This window comes from Lipotes vexillifer, unplaced genomic scaffold (assembly GCF_000442215.2).
Source record: "Lipotes vexillifer unplaced genomic scaffold, Lipotes_vexillifer_v1.1 scaffold907, whole genome shotgun sequence".
Lineage (NCBI taxonomy): Eukaryota > Metazoa > Chordata > Mammalia > Artiodactyla > Lipotidae > Lipotes > Lipotes vexillifer.
The window spans coordinates 220284-240905 of record NW_006795956.1 but is presented as its reverse complement, the minus strand read 5'-3'; the positions used below and the strand labels follow the sequence as shown (position 1 = coordinate 240905).

Sequence of the window (20622 nt, the reverse complement as noted above, 5' to 3'; positions counted from 1 at the left end):
ACTCAACCTGTGGGTTGGAGAGAGTGAATAAATGGGAAGACAAATGAGGGGGATCAGAAAGGTGGTGGCCAGATTACAGCGGGCTCCTGTTATAATAATCCATGTAAGAGATGCTGAGAGCCTGAATCAGGGTGATAGCAGTTAAGAAAGGGTTGAACTCAAGCCATTATTTGAAGACAAGTATGATAAGGTTTGCTGATGGGCTTAGATCAAGTGTGAAAATAAGATTTAGGCCCAAGCAACCAAAGAGTGGAATAGGTATTTACGACATGGAGAGGTCAGTAACGGCAGTAGTTTGAGGAAGGCAGAAGGAGATCTGAGAGAGATGGTGCTGTGGACTGAGTTGTATCCCCCTAAATTCATATGTTGACAGCCTAACCTCCAATGTGACGGGATTCGGAGATGGGGCTTTGGGGAGGTAACTAGCTTTAGATAAACCTCACTGGGATTAGCACCCTCAACAAGAGCTCTCTCTGGCTCTCTGTGTCCCCCAGAAGGCATCTGTTTCAAAGCCAGGAGCAAGGCTCTCGCCAGAACCCAGCCATCTCACCTAGCACTCTGATCTCAGATTTCCAGCCTCCAGAACTGTGAGAAATAAATGTCTGTTATTTAAGCCACCCAGCCTGTGGTATCCTGTTATAGCAGCTTGAATAGACTAAGACAGGTGGTGTTCAGGAAGGAGGGAGGGATCAACTGTGTCAAGGCCACTAACTGGTTGAGTAAAAGGATGACGAGAGCTGACAAGCACATTGAGCAACATGAAGGTGCCTGGGGAGTGTGACCAGAGCCACTAGAGCAAAGTGGCCAAGAAAGAGCCTACATGGAATGGGTTCAAGAAAGACTTGGTGGGGGGGCGGGGGCAGGAACTAAACCAATGAACACAGAGTATTTTCTGAATAAATACACGAAAATGCCTCTGCGCATCACAACAGTTTGGTTTAATTAAAAATCATGATGGTCTTCTGTTTATTACAAGAAGCCCAGGGCTGTATATGTGGGCATCTGAGTATCGCTGGCTTTCTTTTTTTAATTTGGATATAAATGTAAAATTTCAAATGACACAAATCAATAAGCATTTGGTGGTCAGGCCATAAAACCACAATTTCCTACCAAAGGCAACCTTGCAGGAATGTGAATTTCACTGTAGAATACATTCTAAGAATGTTTTCAGTGAAAACCAGAAAAGGTTCTACCCACAATTGTTATTATCTTACTTTTTCAGGAATTACGACCACAAATTTGAGAACATTTTTCTATAAGGGATTTTCCAAAAACAACCAGGAAGAATATTTGGTTATAAGGATATTTGTTACAAGAATTTGTTAAAACAAGATATTTGTTACAAGAATATCTTTCCAGTTTCCTAAGGCCTAGCAATATTAAACACACACACAAAAACTGGCAGGCAATCTAAAGTCACCATCAAAAGCTATGCTAGCGGGGCTTCCCTGGTGGCGCAGTGGTTGAGAGTCCGCCTGCCAATGCAGGGGACACGGGTTCGTGCCCCGGTTCGGGAGGATCCCACGTGCCGCGGAGCGGCTGGACCCGTGAGCCATGGCCGCTGAGCCTACGCGTCTGGAGCCTGTGCTCCGCAACGGGAGAGGCCACAACAGTGAGAGGCCCGCGTACCGCAAAAAACAAACAAACAAACAAACAAAACTATGCCAGCCTCTACTAACAGATTAAGACATTACATGTCTATAATGGAAACTGGTTTTAAAGACTTCTGTACAATACCTCTTTTTTAGAATCACCCCAGCTCAGTTCTCTGCCCATCAGTTCAACAATCCTGGGTAGGGCCTCCTCTGCTGCCTGGACATTTAGAAAGGCCAGGCGAGTACGACGTGAAATCATATCCACTGCAGTGCAGGCATACTCCTTAATCCCATATTTCACCTGAGTTTGAATTAAAGTAAAATTATTAATTTAGGCCTTTTTAAAAAAGGGGGAATAAATCTTCACTTAAAATTCATGCTTAGGAAAAGTGACCTTTTTCTTTACATATCTGGTTCTTTAGCAGGCATGATACATAGTGACATCATACAAGTTCCCCATCTGCCTGCCAAAGAAGATTTGGAAATTGGGACAATTTGGATAAGAGTTATTAATGCCTTCTCCTTGAATAGAATCTGGTGCAAACATGTAAACTGCATCACTTTTCATTTACCATGCACAGTAATCACCTCGTTGTTCATACATGACATGGATGTTAATTTACATAGCTGAGTAGGGAGGAGATATGGGGATATACGTATGCATATAGCTGATTCACTTTGTTATACAGCAGAAACTAACACAACACTGTAAAGCAATTATAGTCCAATAAAGATATTAAAAAAAAAAAGTTATGGTCTCATCTCTTTTGGCTATCCAACGTTTTCTGTCTCAGAGTAATCAGATGACAGAAATCTTGCCTTCAATCAACAACAAAATGCTTACTTGGACACCCATGTTTTTAAAGTGTGGTGAATTATAAATGAATATAAAGTGTCAAGTCAAGATACGGCATCAGGCAGTGCGTTAAGTGGTACAAACTTGAGGAGCTACAAGTTCTCAAAAGGGGCAAACAACTGTGAATCAGTAAGATTTGAGATAGCTCCATGGAGGAGAAAGAAATCCATATTTTCTATTATTATTGTTACCACTATCAATATCACTTCAGAGTTGAAATTAGAATTTTGTAAATGAAAGGAACTGTGCTGGGCAGACGTTTTACTCCAGGTTTTAGCTGATGTATGCACATTAAAACTTAGCTATATGTTATTTCTAAAGAGGATGAAAAGTGAACAGATGAAAGGTATCCCCTGGCAGACAGGAAATTCCCACATGGCCATTCACGTACCTCTGCTTCAATGTATGGAAATTCTGACACAAGACGCACCCCAACAATGGGCCACCGCTTTCCCGTCACACTCGCCATTTTGGCCACCTCAAAAGCCTTGTCACCATAGGTGGCAGCAAGATGCTGGGCCACCTAAGGAAACAAAACTGCATCAGGCAGGTCCTCTGAATATCAATAGCTTCTAGGTACAAAGCAAAACAATGCACATGCTTATCTTGTCAGGCTTTTCTTTTTTACAGCCTGTAACTAAAAATCCTAGAAGAGTGTTAGATTTTGGTTCCGAATGCTTAGGCCAGCACTAATGCTACTACACACGTATTACTGTATCAGTGACTGATGAAGCTTCAGCTTCATCCTGCTCCAGATATCACATCTGAAGAACAGCCTTCCTTAGGCTCAAGACAGAAAGAATTTGGGAGGTCCTGTCTGCTAGGAACAAGCCAAACAAACTCCAGATTCTAAAACAGAAACCAAAACGTGCATTGCTTTTTAGGTGACTAAAGCACCTAAAAAGTGCTTTTTCCCATTAGTTCACTCCCACAGTACACGGACAGAAACAAACCCAGCAACAGGAAACTCGAAATCATGGAGGCCACATGGTTGCCAATTCTGTTACTGGCAATAGTGAGATTAGGTCAAGAGTTAGATGATGTGGCAATGCATGCCCACCTCACTTTCAAGTCCATAATCCTGGACAAGCCTGATGTAGAGTGTAGGGCTCCAATCTTTGCCCCCTTGAAGGAAAAGCCCAACGGTTCTACTTGGTCCTGCTTTCAAATTGTGGGTCTTGACTGCAGCATTTATGGTATCTTCTGCCATAGATCGATAGGTTGTCCACTTTCCACCTACAAATACATTGATAAATAATTCATTAGGTTACCACCCCTTGTTTTAATTATAATTAACCAATTATCAACTTATTAATAACAAAATTCACCTGTTGTTTATAACAAATGTGGCAAAGCAATGCATAGGATTTTACTCAGAATCATAAAAAAAAAAAAAAAAAGTCTTTATAACAAATGTGGCAAAGCAATGCATAGGATTTTACTCAGAATCATAAAAAAAAAAAAAAAAGTCCCTGTTCTTTAGCATTAAAAGGGATTCTGGTATGAGAATTTAACTCAAGCTGCTTTAGATATAAAGTACACCCAAACAACAAGGTAATATGCCATACCTGCTATAGTGATGAGGCCGCTCTCACTGATATCCACAACATGATTTCGGGAGATGGACTGTGTATCTGCAGACTTAGGATCTGTAACAAGGGGGCGAATACCGCTCCACGCTGCCAGGACATCCCCTCTTCTTACTGGGAAGGATCAATGCCAAGGGTTAAGAGGATTACTCAAAGACGTCTCAACAAAACTAAAATGATTAGAAAGCAGAAAAGAGTTCAGTAAAAGGAACACATGAATATGCACTTTTAAAGGGAGGGAATATAGTTAAATATAAGAACTAAATGAGTGGGTAAGTTACAAGAAAAACTCAAAGAATTGTTTTGTTACAAAGATAACCTGGACGAAAAAAGTAAAGAACTGGAAAATCACTGACATGGGTCCCAAAGAGGAAACAAAAGAAACAAATGTTAGCAACCCTCAGCTGGGACAATCTGCAGTAGTTACAAAGAACAAAAACAAAGCAGAAACAAAATAAAAACAAACCAAAAGAGGGCCTCCCTGGTGGCACAGTGGTTGAGAGTCTGCCTGCTGATGCAGGGGACACAGGTTCGTGCCCCGGTCCGGGAAGATCCCACATGCCGCGCAGCGGCTAGGCCTGTGAGCCATGGCCGCTGAGCCTGCGCGTCCGGAGCCTGTGCTCCGCAATGGGAGAGGCCACAGCAGTGAGAGGCCCACATACCGCAAAAAAAAAAAAACAACCCAAAAGACATGACTTGTTATATTTCCTCCTAGAGTATATCTTGCTATCTCTTCTCAGGGAAAACAAAGATACTTATTAGGAGCAGAGGGCAGTCAGGATTTCAGATCTCACTCACCCCTTGGTCCTGTGTTCTTGTACAGCGAACCTCCTATACATTTAGACACAGCAGACTCTGAAAAGTACTTAAATATATATCTAGCAAAATCTTGTGTAAAGAATCACAAAGACTCTTTGATGTGACTGGTATATTGGACTAGTCAAAAAAAAAAAAGAAAGAAAAAAAAAGCACCTAAAAAGTACAGGGGAAAGATCCTAGAAACAAGTAATACTGCATGACAATCTCTCCATCTTGATCTCAAACGAAAAAAAGATTTCTGGTAAAGATAACTTCAACTAAGGTAATCTGACATATTTTAGCTTAGCTCCTTGAGGACCACACTCTAAACATGACTACAATCCGAAAGAAGAGGTACCCATACACCTCTATGGGGGTGTTTAATCAAACCCATATCCCAACACTGAATCTAAAACAAAGGGAGAGTAAACCTCATAAACTGGTGAGAAAAGCCTAAGGCTTGCAGTCTTGTTAACTGGTAACTCAATGCAGGGATTCCATCCCTAGATCTGCCCCTTTGAAGGGTGCATCCTCTTCAGTATGTTTAATTCTGATGGCGTCCATGGAATGGGGGTTAATTCTTGCTCCACACAATTCCACAGAAGTCTTGTAAAACCTCAACATAAATCATGCAATATTTTAATCTTTACAAAAAACTTAACTAGGAAATTACCACTGTTTTCCATTAGAGTTCAAATTGCCCTCAGAGTCAAAAATAAAACTTAGCCAACCACTCAGAACGTCATTGTGGTCACTGCAAAGTCTGCAGAGTGTGTTCTCTGAAATTCCTTAGGTAGCCACACTGATCAGGAATTTGGTTTCAGTTCTTACAGCCTTCTGACTGATCTTAAAATTATTCTGTGGAAAACTAGACTTTCTAAATTTAAAGCACATGCAAATAATCTTTGTGGCAAATGCTTTACCTTTTCTGGTATAACAGGCAGAAAAATACAACTATGAAACTATACTGTCTGAAACGAAAAGACCAAACTAAAACACTTGAGTTTTTCATTCATGGAGGAAAATTAAATAAAACATTATGTATACTGATACCATTTTTAATCCTTATTTTTGAAATTGATACTCAAAACAAGAAAAGAAAACACTGACAGGAAGAGTTCATAACATGTCAGGAACCTTAATTTATTTTGCTTGATATTTTAGCATTCAGCTTTTTAGCCTGAGAATTATATCAGATGAATGTTGGGATTATATTTATTTAAAAAGGTTCATTTAAGGATAATCAAATTTTAAATCATATTTCAAGTATGAGTCAGGCTTTATAGCCTGCAGCATTTTTATGTTATTAGACTAAAGTGTGGTTGGATCAGGTGATCTATCATCTATCAGTTTTCTCCCAACCTTGAGATTTAATGATTTTTATGGATTATTCAAAATGCCATTTGCTGCTGAAGAATAAAAGCACTTTTTACCTCTCTACCATCCAAATTAAGTAATGACCAGTCAGGGCTATGGGTATAACCTAGGCCCACAAGGCACAGCATAGCTAAACACATGAAACATGAATTCTAACCTCTTGTAGAAAAGACAGCAACAAACTAAACAGGTTTCTCTCTTTATTACTTATTCACACACAGTGGAAACCTTGTGCGCTGTTAAACTCTTATTAAAATTCTCTTTAGAAAGAGATTCAAAAGCAGTGGACAGATAGCATAGAGAACCTTCCAAAATTGCCAGGAACTGCTGCAGCCATATTGTAACCATGGGGGAAACAACCATACCATGAAGCCTACCTGGGGGGTGGTGGAGTGAAGAGAAATAAGGGCCCTTCGCTAAAGACATTGCTCAATCACTAAATTAATCACCTCTTGAGGCTTCTTATATCTGGAGATCTTCTTTTACATGATAATATATTATTTATTTTATAATAACAAAAAACAAAAAATACAAATTCAATGACTCTAATAAATTGAGTGCTTCTCTAAATGTCTATGTAAATACCTCTAGCTTCTGTAAAGCAGCACTGTTCCATAGACTTTTCCACAGTGATGGAAATGTTCTGTATCTAAACTGTCTGATTCACTAGCCACTAGCTGCATGAGGCTATTAAGCACTTGAAATGTGGTCCATGCAACTGAGAAACTGAATTTCAAATTTTATTTCATTTTAACTAAATTTAAATAGCCACATGATATGCACATGTACAGGCTATAATATTGCATAAGGCAGTTCTAGAGTAAAACCACCAAGTGGTAGATCTCAGACTTGTCCTGGTTGATCATCAAGCTGGGTATTTCCCCCATGGCCACCTTGCCCATGTCTTCAATGGAGCATCCTTTCAGTGAAATTTGACTGTGAGAATATAATCTGCTGTAATAGTATGAGACATCCCACCTCAAAATACTTTTATTGTCGTAACATGTTCCATATTTACCATTTCAAAGTATCCTCCTCTCCTACTAATCTCATCAATTCAAAGAAATGAAAATATTTGTACTAAATTAGGTACTCCTACCCTCAAGTTCTTACCCAGAAATCGGTTCTCTCATTTAGGTTGTAGCCAGGAGTAGACAGTGAACATCACCTACTTTAACTCTCCATGGTATAACACGTGAAGAAAATAACTCAACTCAAGGATTTTATGCTTCAGAGCTCAAAGATTCATCTTGATTTTCCTGGTCCTCGTACTGTCAGGATAGCTAAACAAGATGGCATTACTGTTGCATCTTCCTCACCATGTTGAAAGTCTTCGGCAATATCAATTCTAGTATTTCTCAGTACCTCAAATACTGTATCAAGTAGGAGTCATGTATTGTGATCAATAAATATGAAATGGCATATTAAAACATTCTCTGAGCTTTTTATATCAAACAAGAGCTGACATTACAAAATCAAAAGCAATAATATTTTGGCCTCTGAGTCAACATGCTAGACTTTAGGTTTCTAATGACTATATATTTAAACAATTGGATATCCTCTTTTAAAACAACTGAACACTTTAATAAAACAAGATGACAGGAAACAACACTACTATTAAAGTTGGGAAAAATTCTCATTAAACACCACTTATGAGAGTGGCTCACCCAGTTGATTTTTTTTTTGTTTAACATCTGTATTGGAGTATAATTGCTTTACAATGGTGTGTTAGTTTCTGCTTTATAACAAAGTGAATCAGCTATACATATACATATATCCCCATATCTCCTCCCTCTTGCGTCTCCCTCCCACCCTCCCTATCCCACCCCTCTAGGTGGTCACAAAGCACTAAGCTGATCTCCCTGTGCTATGCGGCTGCTTCCTACTAGCTATCTATTTTACATTTGGTAGTGTATGTATGTCCATGCCACTCTGATTTTTAAGTGCCAACTGCCCAGATGTTAAAAATCCCATGAGTACTCCAGAATGTATAAAAGTACTTGTCAATATTTTCAGAAGGATAGTAAGGAAATAAAATAGTCCCTCTACCATCATGTTTAAGAATTATTTTTATTACTACCCTGATAAATAATTCACTCAGGTTTTAGTGTATAAAATATATAAAGAATAAAATATAAATAGTAAAGTTGAATAGACATTTTTCACAGCTGGTTGAAAAGACTAAGTGCTATGTAATTGTTTCCAATGATAATTAATATTTTTATTCTTAAAAACTTGGCAAGACAAGTGTTGGTTTTAAGTTAATAGAAAATGGAGCCCACAGGAAGTAACAATTAAGAGCTAAATGTGCGCTTTTGCTTCCCATCAGTTATTTAGCCATACATTTTGGGGTGCTCTTTCTCCTGTTTGCCACTTTCAAAAAATCAATGAAAAGCATGTGAAAATACCTACGTGAACACAGGGGAAACAGTGTCAGAAATCAATACCTTCTCTACCAGCATGTTTAACCTGCAGAAATGAAGTGTTAATCACAGAAATAAGATACCATATTACATTTATAAACTAATGAAACTAGAAAAAGCAAAGCGCGTGACACTATAATTAAACAGCTGGAAGACATCCAAGCCTGTGTAAGTTGATAACCCTGGTACAATCTCTGGCAGTGAAAAGGCAGGTCTGCAGTGAGTTGATATGGCCAGCTCCGTTGTTAACTGAATAACAGGCAATCTATAAACACTACTAATTGCATATGTGAAAACCTGTGTACAACTAGAGAAGCTGCTTAGAGAAGCACTCCAGAAAAACTACATGGATAAAGCACTCTGCAAATCTTCTGTCTTCCTCAATCCCTTTAAGTCACAGCTTAGTTTCGCCACTGTGTCCTTCTGATTAACCTCTACACAGAGGACTTAATGATACATTTTTCAAAAGATCATTTTTCTTCCTAACCCAATACGCACTGCACAACTATCAATTACCCGTTTCAGAAGAGAAAAAACAAGTAATCTAGAAAATTCAGCCTGTGAATGGGAAGCTTTCTAAATCGTAAGAGAAGACATGGTCTTATTCCCAACAGGCAAAATGCTTTTCAGAATTGTTCCGATGCATTTTGCAGAAGTGTGGCAGCCGCTGCGAACAGCATGGAGTGTTAAGATTTGACACTTTTTTCCTTCTCAAGGATATAGCCATTTGGGGAGGCTCAGAAACTGTTGTCAGAATTTTACTTATTCATCCACTTAATAAATCCTTTTAAAATGATTGTTTCAACCCTGGTGAATACAAACCATTTCAAAAGTATTTCCTCTAGGATCTACACAAATTTTTTATTTTTTAAATCTGTAGAGAAGACTGCTTGGCCCAAGGGATTGGTTATGAGAAATGAAACCTCCTCTACTTTAACATTCAAATCCAAATAAGGCCAGTCAAGAGCAAAGGTCACTATCATTTTGAAGGTGTCTGGCAGCTTCCATGAAATGAACTGAGAGGCTTAATCCACTCCCTAGTGGATATAATATCACATCATGTGACAAACCCGGGACTACCAATTGGAATACTGCATAATATTTAGAAGCACAAGTATTAGAGCTAGACTGACTTGCATTCAATATCATGGCTCCAACATGAATGAGCTATGGGAAGGAAACAAAGTCACTGGGCCTCAGTTTCTTCATCTACAAAATGGGAATTACAAAATAAAACTAACAAGGTTGTTACGAGGAATCAGAGATAATATAAGCAATATGCTTAGCAGAGTGTGTAGCATAAAAAGTGCTCAATAACAGTAGAGTTTTCAAAAATAAAGCATGCATAACCCACTGCAGACAAATGGAAAGATTAAAATATGTGTAGCAACAGCATGTAGTCAAAAAAACTGAATGGTGCCTGAGGCCGAGTTTCTCTTTCACATTTCATCAGTATAGAAGACAGCATTGGGTTTCACCAAAATTCCTTGGAAAAAATACAAATTTGAATGTCTTTACTTTAGATATAGACATACTCTAGCTAACTAGCACTCTACCAAGACTGAAGGTAATTCCTCATATACTCTGAGGCCTTCAGTCCAGTAGAAATAAGAATGAAAAGAAACCATAAAGAATCATTGCTGATTCAAAGGATAAGCTGATAAGTAAGAAACGTGTGATAGAGGGTGAGCACAGGGAAATAAATGAAAGAGCTGTCACTTCTGCTTTTACCCTGGATGTTTGCTACCTGGAGAATTTGTAAACTCAAGAGTCCCGAGAGCACCAGAGGAAAAGCCTGTGTTACAGTGTCACAGTGTTCACATATTAATTTCAATCCGCTTTTACCAAAAATCAAAACTGACAAAAACTCTTTGTTAGTTTCACCAATTAACCTGACTACCAAAAGGTATGTTAACCGAAAAGACCTCTATAGACCAAGCAGGTCCCAGCGGGTATTACCAAGTCTCCTACCTATTAATAAGCAGAATAAAAGTGATAGGTACAGGCTCAGTCTCTGTTCCAGTCCAAGGCTCATTTCACTGATGGAAATCCCCACCCACGATATGGACACAGCAGCCTTTTGGAACCTACACCTGTTCCCAGCACATCCTGTATAAGCAGTTAGATTTCTCGTTAGTGCATCTGAACTTTAAAATTTGGAAACTGTCGACTATAGCTCTCTGCTCTTGAATTAATTTTATTTCTTGCTCTAACAATCTAAATTTCCTGTTCTTATGGCCCAATATAAACCCACTTTTAACAAATATCATACCCAGGTAAATGTGAAATTAAGCAGGATTCATTAACAATAATCAATACATTAAAATACAATCATACCCAGATGAAGCTCCTCCTACTTTGCAAAAGGTGGAAAAAAAAAGCTGAAATTGAAATGCATTTTGAGTATTTAAGTATGGATATTAAACAGGGCATGAGTATTTCTTAAACAACTATGTTTGAGTGTTGTGTGTGTGTGTGTGAAAGAGTATAAATTTAGCCACACAGATTTCAATTGCGTGCATTTAATACATTTATACTATTATTATAGCTATCCAAAGAGAATCTACTCAAAATGAAATTACATCCATTATTTAAAATTAGAAGAAACTAAAACTATACATGGATCAATGGATACATGGATCAATCAATTAAACTAGGAGAATCCCCTAAACCATTTTTTAAAGCAGTTTATTTGTAAATGTGTGATCACATAATGAAAAAAATTCTTTAGGGAAAAAGGACTCATAGATGCTACTGAGTCACCTTAAGACAAAAATTGTGTCTGCATGTCCTCCATTGAAGCCAACATTATAGGAGATTCCTGATAGAAACAGATGAAGACTATTTTCAAAAATCTTAAACTTTCTACCTTAATATACAAAGATTTTCAAATTGCTACCAGCATCAAAAACCCTGAAAGCACCTATTACTAATTCATTTTGATTTAAAACAATCATGAGTGGCATACCAGATATATAACAAGCTTTGTAACTGAATAAAGAATCTTTACCTGTAAGGAGCTCCAAGTAAGAATATATCTTAGACTATTACCTATTGTATAATGTTGTGATATACTAGACCAGCATTCTAGGGGACTACAAAAGATATCTGGCTTCTGAAGTATAAATAGTATTTTGCCAAAATGAGAAGTTGGGGGAAAAGACATCCCAGAGCAAGACTTCAACCTAAGTAAACAAGGCATGAAGGTTTAAAAGTGCATGACCTGATTTGGAAATAGTAAGTAATGTAATATGATTAAACTATTGAATGCACATAAGTGGAGTAGCTGAATATAAACCTGCAAAGACAAGTCGTGGAAAGCCTTAGATTCCATATGAGATAGTTTAAAATTTTTCCTGAAGTTAATGATGAGATATCAAAGGGATAATTTTGTGCAGGGAAGTGATGATCAGAATTGTGTTTTAGAGAGTTCTGGTGGAAGGACCAGACTGGGTGGGGACAGAAACTTAATATATGGAAGCAGGTTAGGGGACCAATGCAACTCTAAGTGAAAAGTGACACAGGTGTGACCCAGAGTAATGAAAGTGAGAGGGGATTTACAGGATACTTCAGAGTGAGCATTGATGGGAGTTGGACTGGATGTGGAAAGAGAAGGATCAGCAAAGATGAGCATGCCATTTCTAGCCTGGGTCACTAGTCAGATGATGAGGCTATTAACTGAGATAGGAGATGATGTTGCGAAACTTCTGAAACTAGCATGGATAAAAAAAAAAAAATGCATTATACCATCTATGTCCACTGGAGAAAACGTTATGGCATCCAAGTTAAAAGAAGGTACTATGGGGCTTCCCTGGTGGCACAGTGGTTGAGAGTCCGCCTGCCGATGCAGGGGACACAGGTTTGTGCCCCAGTCCGGGAAGATCCCACATGCTGCAGAACGGCTGGGCCCGTGAGCCATGGCCGCTGAGCCTGTGCATCCGGAGCCTGTGCTCCGCAACGACAGGAGAGGCTACAACAGTGAGAGGCCCACGTACCACCAAAAAAAAAAAAAAACGAAGGTACTATGACATCCAAGTTAAAAGAAAGCATGCTCAGGTTAGCACTGGAAAGAAGTAAACTTTGGCTTTTTCAATTAAAACAAGTATACTTATTCTTCTTAGCTAAATCCACTGTTAACACTCCAGTTTCCACATAATAACAGCTCACTAAATTTCTTAGAATACATACCTCTATCCTCTCATTTCTCTGATTAATTATTTCCTATGGATATCCTAGATCTGTAAATCAGATCTTCCCAAGCTCTAGAAATTAAATAGCGATGCAAACATTTCATACTCTTCTGGAAGAGCATGGGTGTTTAGAGCTCTCGTAATAGCACTCCAATCTTGCCATTAGAAAGGACCAGAAAAGGACGGTATGTGTTTCATGTGGATGTGGAAAGTAGAGGGAAAAAAGGCAATTTCTTCCTATTGTGTTATAACTTGGCCCTCATAAACATTCTACAAGAAGTGGTCGGCACATAAGAGTTAGAGGCGGCCAGGTGTGAAGATGAGTCAGACTGGACACATGGCAGTTACCCAGTGAGAGCTGGAATGGTTTGGGAGATATAAAAGTGGGAGGATAAACTCCGAAAGTTACCTTCAACGTCACAACTCAAGTAGTTACGCACTTCATTCAAAATGAAGTTGATGTCTTCTTCGGAAGGAATAGGATGGTGTGTGACGTCAGTTGGAGTGTCGGTAGTGCCAGCGATAGTCATCTTTTGCCAGGGTAAGAAGAAAATAACTCGCCCATCACTGGTCGCTGGGTCAAGAAGTCCCATGCTCTCTGGGCTGGGATAAAAAGAAGGGTCATATGTTTCTGAAATTAGCCGAAGTTTGCTCTTTATCTGCATTCTAGAAACTATTTTATCCACTAATTCTCATATAAACAAACAAGAAACACATGAACTGTTACTTTTATTGCCACTACCCTAATCTAGAAATCCCTAAAAGAAAAAATAATTCTGGTAACACAAAAGGAATGGGGCAAGTGTGATAATAATAATAATATTCCACAGCAGAACTCAGGCTGCCCCACTCAGTAATGCAAGGTAAATTAAGTAAGTGGACTTCAATTTCCAGTTGTTTGGGTTTTTATATCCCTTGGACCATTCACATCAGATAATGTCAGCAGGATAAATGTCTCTAATTTCTTTCATGATGGTCAATGAAGGATAGCTCTTCAACCTTTTTTCAAGTCTATGAAAAGTATTTTCCTGGGACATTTGACATCTGGCACGTCTTTCAGTTTAAGGTCTCAGAAGTACATGAGAAAAGTGAAGCGTCTAACTTTCTAGAAACTAAAATGTAATCCAAAAGTTCTTTACTCCGCTGTGCCTGAATAAGCTTGCACCACTTCACCAAATATGAGATTTCTTACTTTATTTCAATTTTAGAGTAATATCTTAGCAATGAAAATCTTTAAATAGGCAGGAGATGCTGGTGTACAGTGCTGCTAAATCAAGGTTCAAGGATGCCTCTTCTGACAGACTATGTAAAACCTTCAAAAATATTAATCAAGAATTTTTCTAATACCTACTTAGTAGTCTAAGACCAAATTGTGAAACACACTTGAAAGAACAGGCAAGTGTAAATGAACGTTAACAAAATCTGTTCAGCTGTATTATTAAATCATTAGAAACTCTTGTTTTAATGTATCCATGAACCATTCTAAAATTGTGGAGGTCCTGCTAAAGGAGTAGAAGGAAACTGCAAGTATCCCTTTCAAACAGTTGAACACTACTGATCTTCAGACAGCTGTTTCAAGTTGACTGACCTCTCATAAGGAGCCAATGTTAAAGGTATTTTCTGTGAATATATTTTTAGCTTCTATTAATAACATTTCTTGAATAGGAAATATAATTCTATTTGGTTTCAAGAAATCCCTCTTAAACTCACATATTTTAAGGGACATACGGTCAACTATTTATGTTTATCATTCCCTTAAAATTAAAAAAAAAATGAAACTCAGATTCAGATGTGTAAGGATGAGAGTCTAAATACTGTTTAAAAGCAAAACAAAACTGGTTTTATGAAAAAGAAACCTACAGTCAGCTTAGCTAATGTATCTTCTTCATTTAAACCATAAAGAGTACTAATATTTCTTTGCAAAGATCCATCAGCCCCATGAAATTCCTGCCATGTCCACGCAGCCTTGCAGAAAGAAATCACTATCTGCAGCCTACATGAGACACAGGAGAGAGTAGGCCTCAGTTATTCTATTTAGCACATGCAAAAAGCACCACAGAAGTGTGTCAATCATTTAAACCTTCAGCTAAGATCTCATCTTCACTCAGGGTTACTTACAGGAAATAATTTTACTTTTTAAAAATACATTGAAAACTACAAATATTGAGTATTTTCAGTCTCTGTATGCCTATATTTTTTCTTTGTATTTGCCACAAAACTCTTTAAAGATCTTAAAAGAAACTAGTTAAAATATGTTTTGTAAGCACCGAATTTGATCCTGGGTTGATATGCCCTTAGATTAAATGTCACTTTGTGATTAGAAATTAACTCATGAGTTCAAACTTTTAATTTGGTAAATAGTATATTGAAACAAAAGGATAAATTCCATATTCTAATATTTAAGGAACAAATTACATGTTGGTATATTTTATATATCATCATTTTATGGACCGGATATCATATTATGTGTCTAACTCAATGAACTTGATCAACATCAGCATAAAGTTATAATATTCAGCAACTGAGACATGAAATGCTGTTAGAAAAGCACAGCAACTGAATCCTTCAAAATCTTTCAGTGCAATTAAAAGCAGTTTAAAGGGTGAATGTGATGGTTACCAACACACACATAACTGGAACCTGTAGAGAATCAACTGCTTAAGTGAAGACATATGTGTCAAACATAAAATTAACAAGCACAGAGGGAAGCCAAAGCTATTAATGAATGGTATAAAAATTTAAGAATCCACCTGGAAATACCTCTCATCGGTTCTAAATTACCTAATTCATAACTCACCCTTAGGGAAAAGTTTGTTTTCTTACAAATGATTAATTCTGCAAGGTGGCACAAAAGTTTGAAAATGGCTATCGACTATAGTGATGGTATATACAATGCGGTGAGGCATAGGGCTTGACATCAGCAGGAAAAGCTGGCTGCTAATTTACGTGTGTGTCTAGGATTAGATCTAATGAACATTTTTCTCATGCAGACCATTGCCGTCCTGAAGTACCCTTACTTAAACTGAAATCAATTTATTGTTAACTACTTAGCAATCAGTGTTGGAGCTAGCAGTATGCACACACGTTATAGAAAAAAAATTGACCTTTTGTCAGCAATAAAAAGCATCTGTAGGCTAAAAGGAGGAGATGATGATTTTCATGTATGTCAGTCATTTGGTGTATTGTTGCTGCTTTTGTAAGAGCATCTACCCACAACTCTGATGGAAATTCCAGATTTGCTCTTAATGCCTTCTTAATGTTCTTAGTGCCTTCAAAAGTAAATGATTTCTGTGTGTTGTTTTATGAAATTAAAACAATCCAGAATGAGAGAAAGAGAGAGAGAGAGAGAGAGCTGCTACCATGGCAAAAGATAATTCCACATGTGGAATGTTAGGGTCATAACAAGCTTAATAAATTCCATAAAGATACCCTGAAAATAGCCCAGCAGGATACACTACATACCTGGTCCTCACTCTCCATTTAGCCACCTAAAGTCAATAAATCAGTGGCTCCTGAACTCATTGCATTGCCAAACTGATCAGGTTCTACTTGAAATGCTAGGCCTTAAGTTATTATCAGCTGGTTTATAGGGCAGCACCAGGTCTGACTCATCTCTGAGGACCTAGTAGAACCCTTGAGTTATAATTGTTGAATGAGACTGAGAAATCCAGAGAAACATTTCAGGCTGAGATCTCCTGACCCCAACCCACCCAAGAGAATGACTTGATATGGAAAGTAAAACATCCCTCTGGGATGCCAGCGATACAGCTGCTCGAGGTCAGTGCTGAAAGAGGGACCAAACGCTTAACCCAGGCTGTAATCCCAAACCAAGGGACTCATCTGAAACAGAGCCTGAACAGCAAGTGGGCTGCCAGACCACTCCTCTAAGGTTTCCCACAGGATGTGTAGTGGTTGTAGTTCAAGGTGCTAAAGATGGAGATATTAATTTCTCCCAAAGTAGAATGAGATCACTTACTGCATCTTAGACTGAAATAGACCCAGCTGTGACTAACACTTGCATGACTTATGGGCAGGGGCCCGAAGCTAATGCCTAATTTTTAGGATTAAGAAAGGTGTTCTGTTTTGAAAATACTATTATACATGCAGGTGCTATATATTTATATTTCTTAAAAACCACGTATCTGCTCTGTTATTAGCATATTATAAAGCATAGTACAGGACATATGTGTAGCACGACTTCCTTCATGAAAAAAAACTTAAAAGGATATACATTTGTGCAAATATAAACACAAAATTTTATGGAAGGAATCAGAAGGAAGTGTGATCAAAAACTGAAGTTGGGGGCATGAAGAGGGAGGCTTTCACTTTTCATTTTATGTCTTTCTATTTTTCTATAGTGATTATTTTCGTTTATTTTTGTCTACAGGGGTTAGCTTGGCAGTAAAATGAAGAATCACATTTTGTTTTTATACTTTAATCTCTATATATTTAAATTTCCCTTATAAGTATTATATTAAAATTTTAATTAAAAAAAGCAACAATCTCAATTTGGGCAAGTTATCACAAAAAAGTTAGTAGGATTCATTCAAAAAATATTTACTGGTCATTATTATGCACCAGATAATATACCAGGAGCTGGGGATATAGAAGTCAAGAAAACAGATAAAAAGTAAGTAAAGAATCATGGTCAAAATGTATACAAATAGGTACTAACGTGAGATAAGGAACCAGAAGCTGAAATGAGCAGCTTCCCAAAGTCACAGAGTTAGCAAGAGGTAAAGTGATGAACAAACCAGGAAGTTCTTTACCAAGGTATCACCTGAAGTTACTCTTCACACTGTCTTTGTCTATGTACTGGAAACAGCAGAATGCCTTCCCATTTTAATGATAGGCAAACTAAGGTTTGCAGAATAAAATGGCTTGTCCCAAACAATGTCATTATTAAGCGGCAGAAACAACACAGGGAATAATACAGAATACTAGAAAGTGTCCTCTGACATCATGCGACAATAGTGAAGAAGGTACGAAACAGAATGTACAGGAAAATATGTTGAATCTAGTAAGACCTAAACAAATATAAGGATTATGGTGATGTGTGTGTCTATAGTTTAGGTATTACATCTGTACTCTACGAAACATTAAAAAAACAACTCCAAAAAACTTACAAACTAGCTGGCCTTGCATATTTTTACCCAACACAAAATAAACATATATAATTGGGTCTGGAACTATTTTTGAAAACTTCTCTATATACAAGAAACATTTGCAACATGTACATATATTTACTTCTTCTTTTCATTTGAACTAAACTTCTGTTAGCAGTTTTTAAAACTCTATTAAGCACCACTGCATAAGTTTTTATTATTGAGACTGGAAGCACCTTGGTTTCTCCAGTCCTAAGTGAAAATACTAATGACTGTCTACCAGTTACACGTAGACATTTAGAAAATGACAAAGAAACCTTGGAAGCTGGTGGATAAGAAATTTCATTAATATTCCTCTTGGTAGAAGTGTAATATCTTTCTCATTAGAAGCGTGTTTGGTACAATTAGGTATATCTTGGACTCTCTTCAAGAAGACTTAGTTACTGGAGAACTGATAATTAATAAGGCAGTATCATCTATTACATAGCAGGATAGCATTCTAGAAGAATGCAGATATTAAATGAAATATCATGGATCTGTACATCTGTTTTATCAAATATGAAAAATGTATACATCTTTTATGGAAAGTTATTAAAATATGGAAGAGATAGCTCTCATCCTAAACACATTACCTAGAAATTACCTTTTTACCCATAATTAAATCACCTAGAGATAATCACCACTGGTATTTAACATATTTCTTTTAATCTCTTTTCTATGTACTTATATAATGCTTAGATCGTGTTACACATACAATCTTGTATCCTCCATTCTAAACTAACATTGTATCACTAGCGTTTTCTTAGGACACTAATGTTATTTATAATTATAATTTTTAATTAACATATAATACTCCCTTGTGCAGGTACACCATAATTTACTTATCCATTCTCCTAAGGTTAGAAACTGAAGTGGTTTGTAATATTTCTCAACTACAAATAATGTCTTAATGAATACCTTGAGCATAAATCATTATTTCACAGAATTATGTACTAGTTTGCCTATTAGATTTACCACATGTGGAAATAAAAATGTTCCATACTCAGCATAGACACACGAATTTTTCCCCAGATGTCTTGAAATGTACATGAGGGGTAATAATTATCAATTTCTTAGTTAGGATCACATAAATGTTTCTTTTCTAATTTATTAAAAATTTAAAAATATCAAAAATTCAAACACACACAAAAATCTCAGTTTCATGTGCCCATCACCTAACTTTTAAATGATTTTCAATTAATAGCTGTTCTTATTTCACCTCTATCTTTATCTATTTCTCTACCTGTGATTATCTTTGTTAATCTGATAAATCAGAAATAATAACCGATTTTTACTTGCTATAGTATTTTTCAAAACACATTTCAAAAGTTATAAACAAAAATACTTGAGTGGTCCTCATTTTCAGATTCTTCATAAGCAAATCTGGGTATTTTATAAAATTAACTTTTTAGTGTCTTAATGAAAATGTCCTTTATGGACATTTTTGCAAAATTATTTTTAGGGTTTTAATGAAAATTTAAATTCAAAAATAGTAAGGCTTAGCCTTACTATTAGTAAGGCTAAGCCTTACTATTAGTGTACTATTAGTGTACTAGTGATAAGTACACTGAAAAAAGTACAAAAATAGATCCCAAATCACTAACTCATAGAAAGGAGTATTGCCATAAAAGCTAAGAAATACACAAGCCTGGTTTGTATTTTGTGCTTTGGAAGAGTTTTTTTTTTTTTTTTTTTTTTTTTACTCATTTCTTCTCATTTCGAACAGTGAGCTAGACCATCTATTAGTAAGAAAGGTGTGCTACAAGAATAAATGTAGACCATTTCTTGCATCCCTCGTTCTCTGACGACGATGGCCAAGTGGGAACACAGGTACCTGTAATAACCAGGCATCACGATGTGGACGCCAGCACTGGGCTGGCAGATAGCTGCGGCATCCTTATCATCCATTTTGCGCACAGTGTCTGTGAAAGGTCCCGTGGCATTGATAACACACTTGGCTCTTACATCAAATTCCTCCCCTGTGAAAGAAAGCAGCGTCAATCACACACTCCGTTTGTTTCTCTGCTCACTGACGCTTTGGATTATTAATTCATCTCTTAACTTAACCTATGGTGGATTATACTGTATGCCACACTAAATGACACGGGCAACCAGAGTCATTGAGAAGCCACACAAAAGGTTCGCATGTGAGTAAATTTATTGAAACCAAGTCCAAACCGCAGGAAGAAAAACATGCCACTTTTTCATTTCAGCTCTCATTCTAGTTTGCAAAATGCCCGGCATTAAAGTGCCAAATAGGAAGAAAGTGAGTAAATTAGCCGCTTTCTCCTTAAAACTCAAATGTGTGAGCAGTGTTGCTGTGAGATGATATATTTCACAGTGCTGGTTTTGAAGGAAATGATGTAATTTTGAAACTTCGCCCACATGGCCATAGAACTGGACGGGCATGAAAATCTCACCAAAGTTAAAGTGATTGACTTTAACGACAGGTAAACGCACTGCTTATGTCACCTAAATGATACTTTGAAACTTGGCACATTAGTGAATTTTCTTAATAACATGTTTTTGTAAAGAAAAGAGAATGCATTCATAGCTGTGGGAATTTTGTGGGCATTTATTATGATCATGATCATCATTATTGTTTAACACAAAGAGGAAAAATTGCCAGGTCCTACAAGGGAAAATTTTC

General features: G+C 37.2%; 1 protein-coding gene across 2 annotated transcripts in view; it reads right to left on the bottom strand.

Annotated features, from left to right (window-relative positions):
- Window positions 1-20622, bottom strand: part of GPD2 (glycerol-3-phosphate dehydrogenase 2) — a 132249-nt gene that overhangs the window by 11286 nt on the left and 100341 nt on the right. For both annotated transcript variants that reach the window (XM_007467986.1, XM_007467987.1), the window contains 6 exons: window positions 19807-19951; window positions 13238-13431; window positions 4020-4154; window positions 3512-3687; window positions 2843-2974; window positions 1738-1896 (listed from right to left, as the gene is read on the bottom strand). In XM_007467986.1, coding sequence (XP_007468048.1) covers window positions 1738-1896; window positions 2843-2974; window positions 3512-3687; window positions 4020-4154; window positions 13238-13431; window positions 19807-19951 — 941 coding nt within the window. The remainder of the gene's footprint in view (window positions 1-1737; window positions 1897-2842; window positions 2975-3511; window positions 3688-4019; window positions 4155-13237; window positions 13432-19806; window positions 19952-20622) is intronic.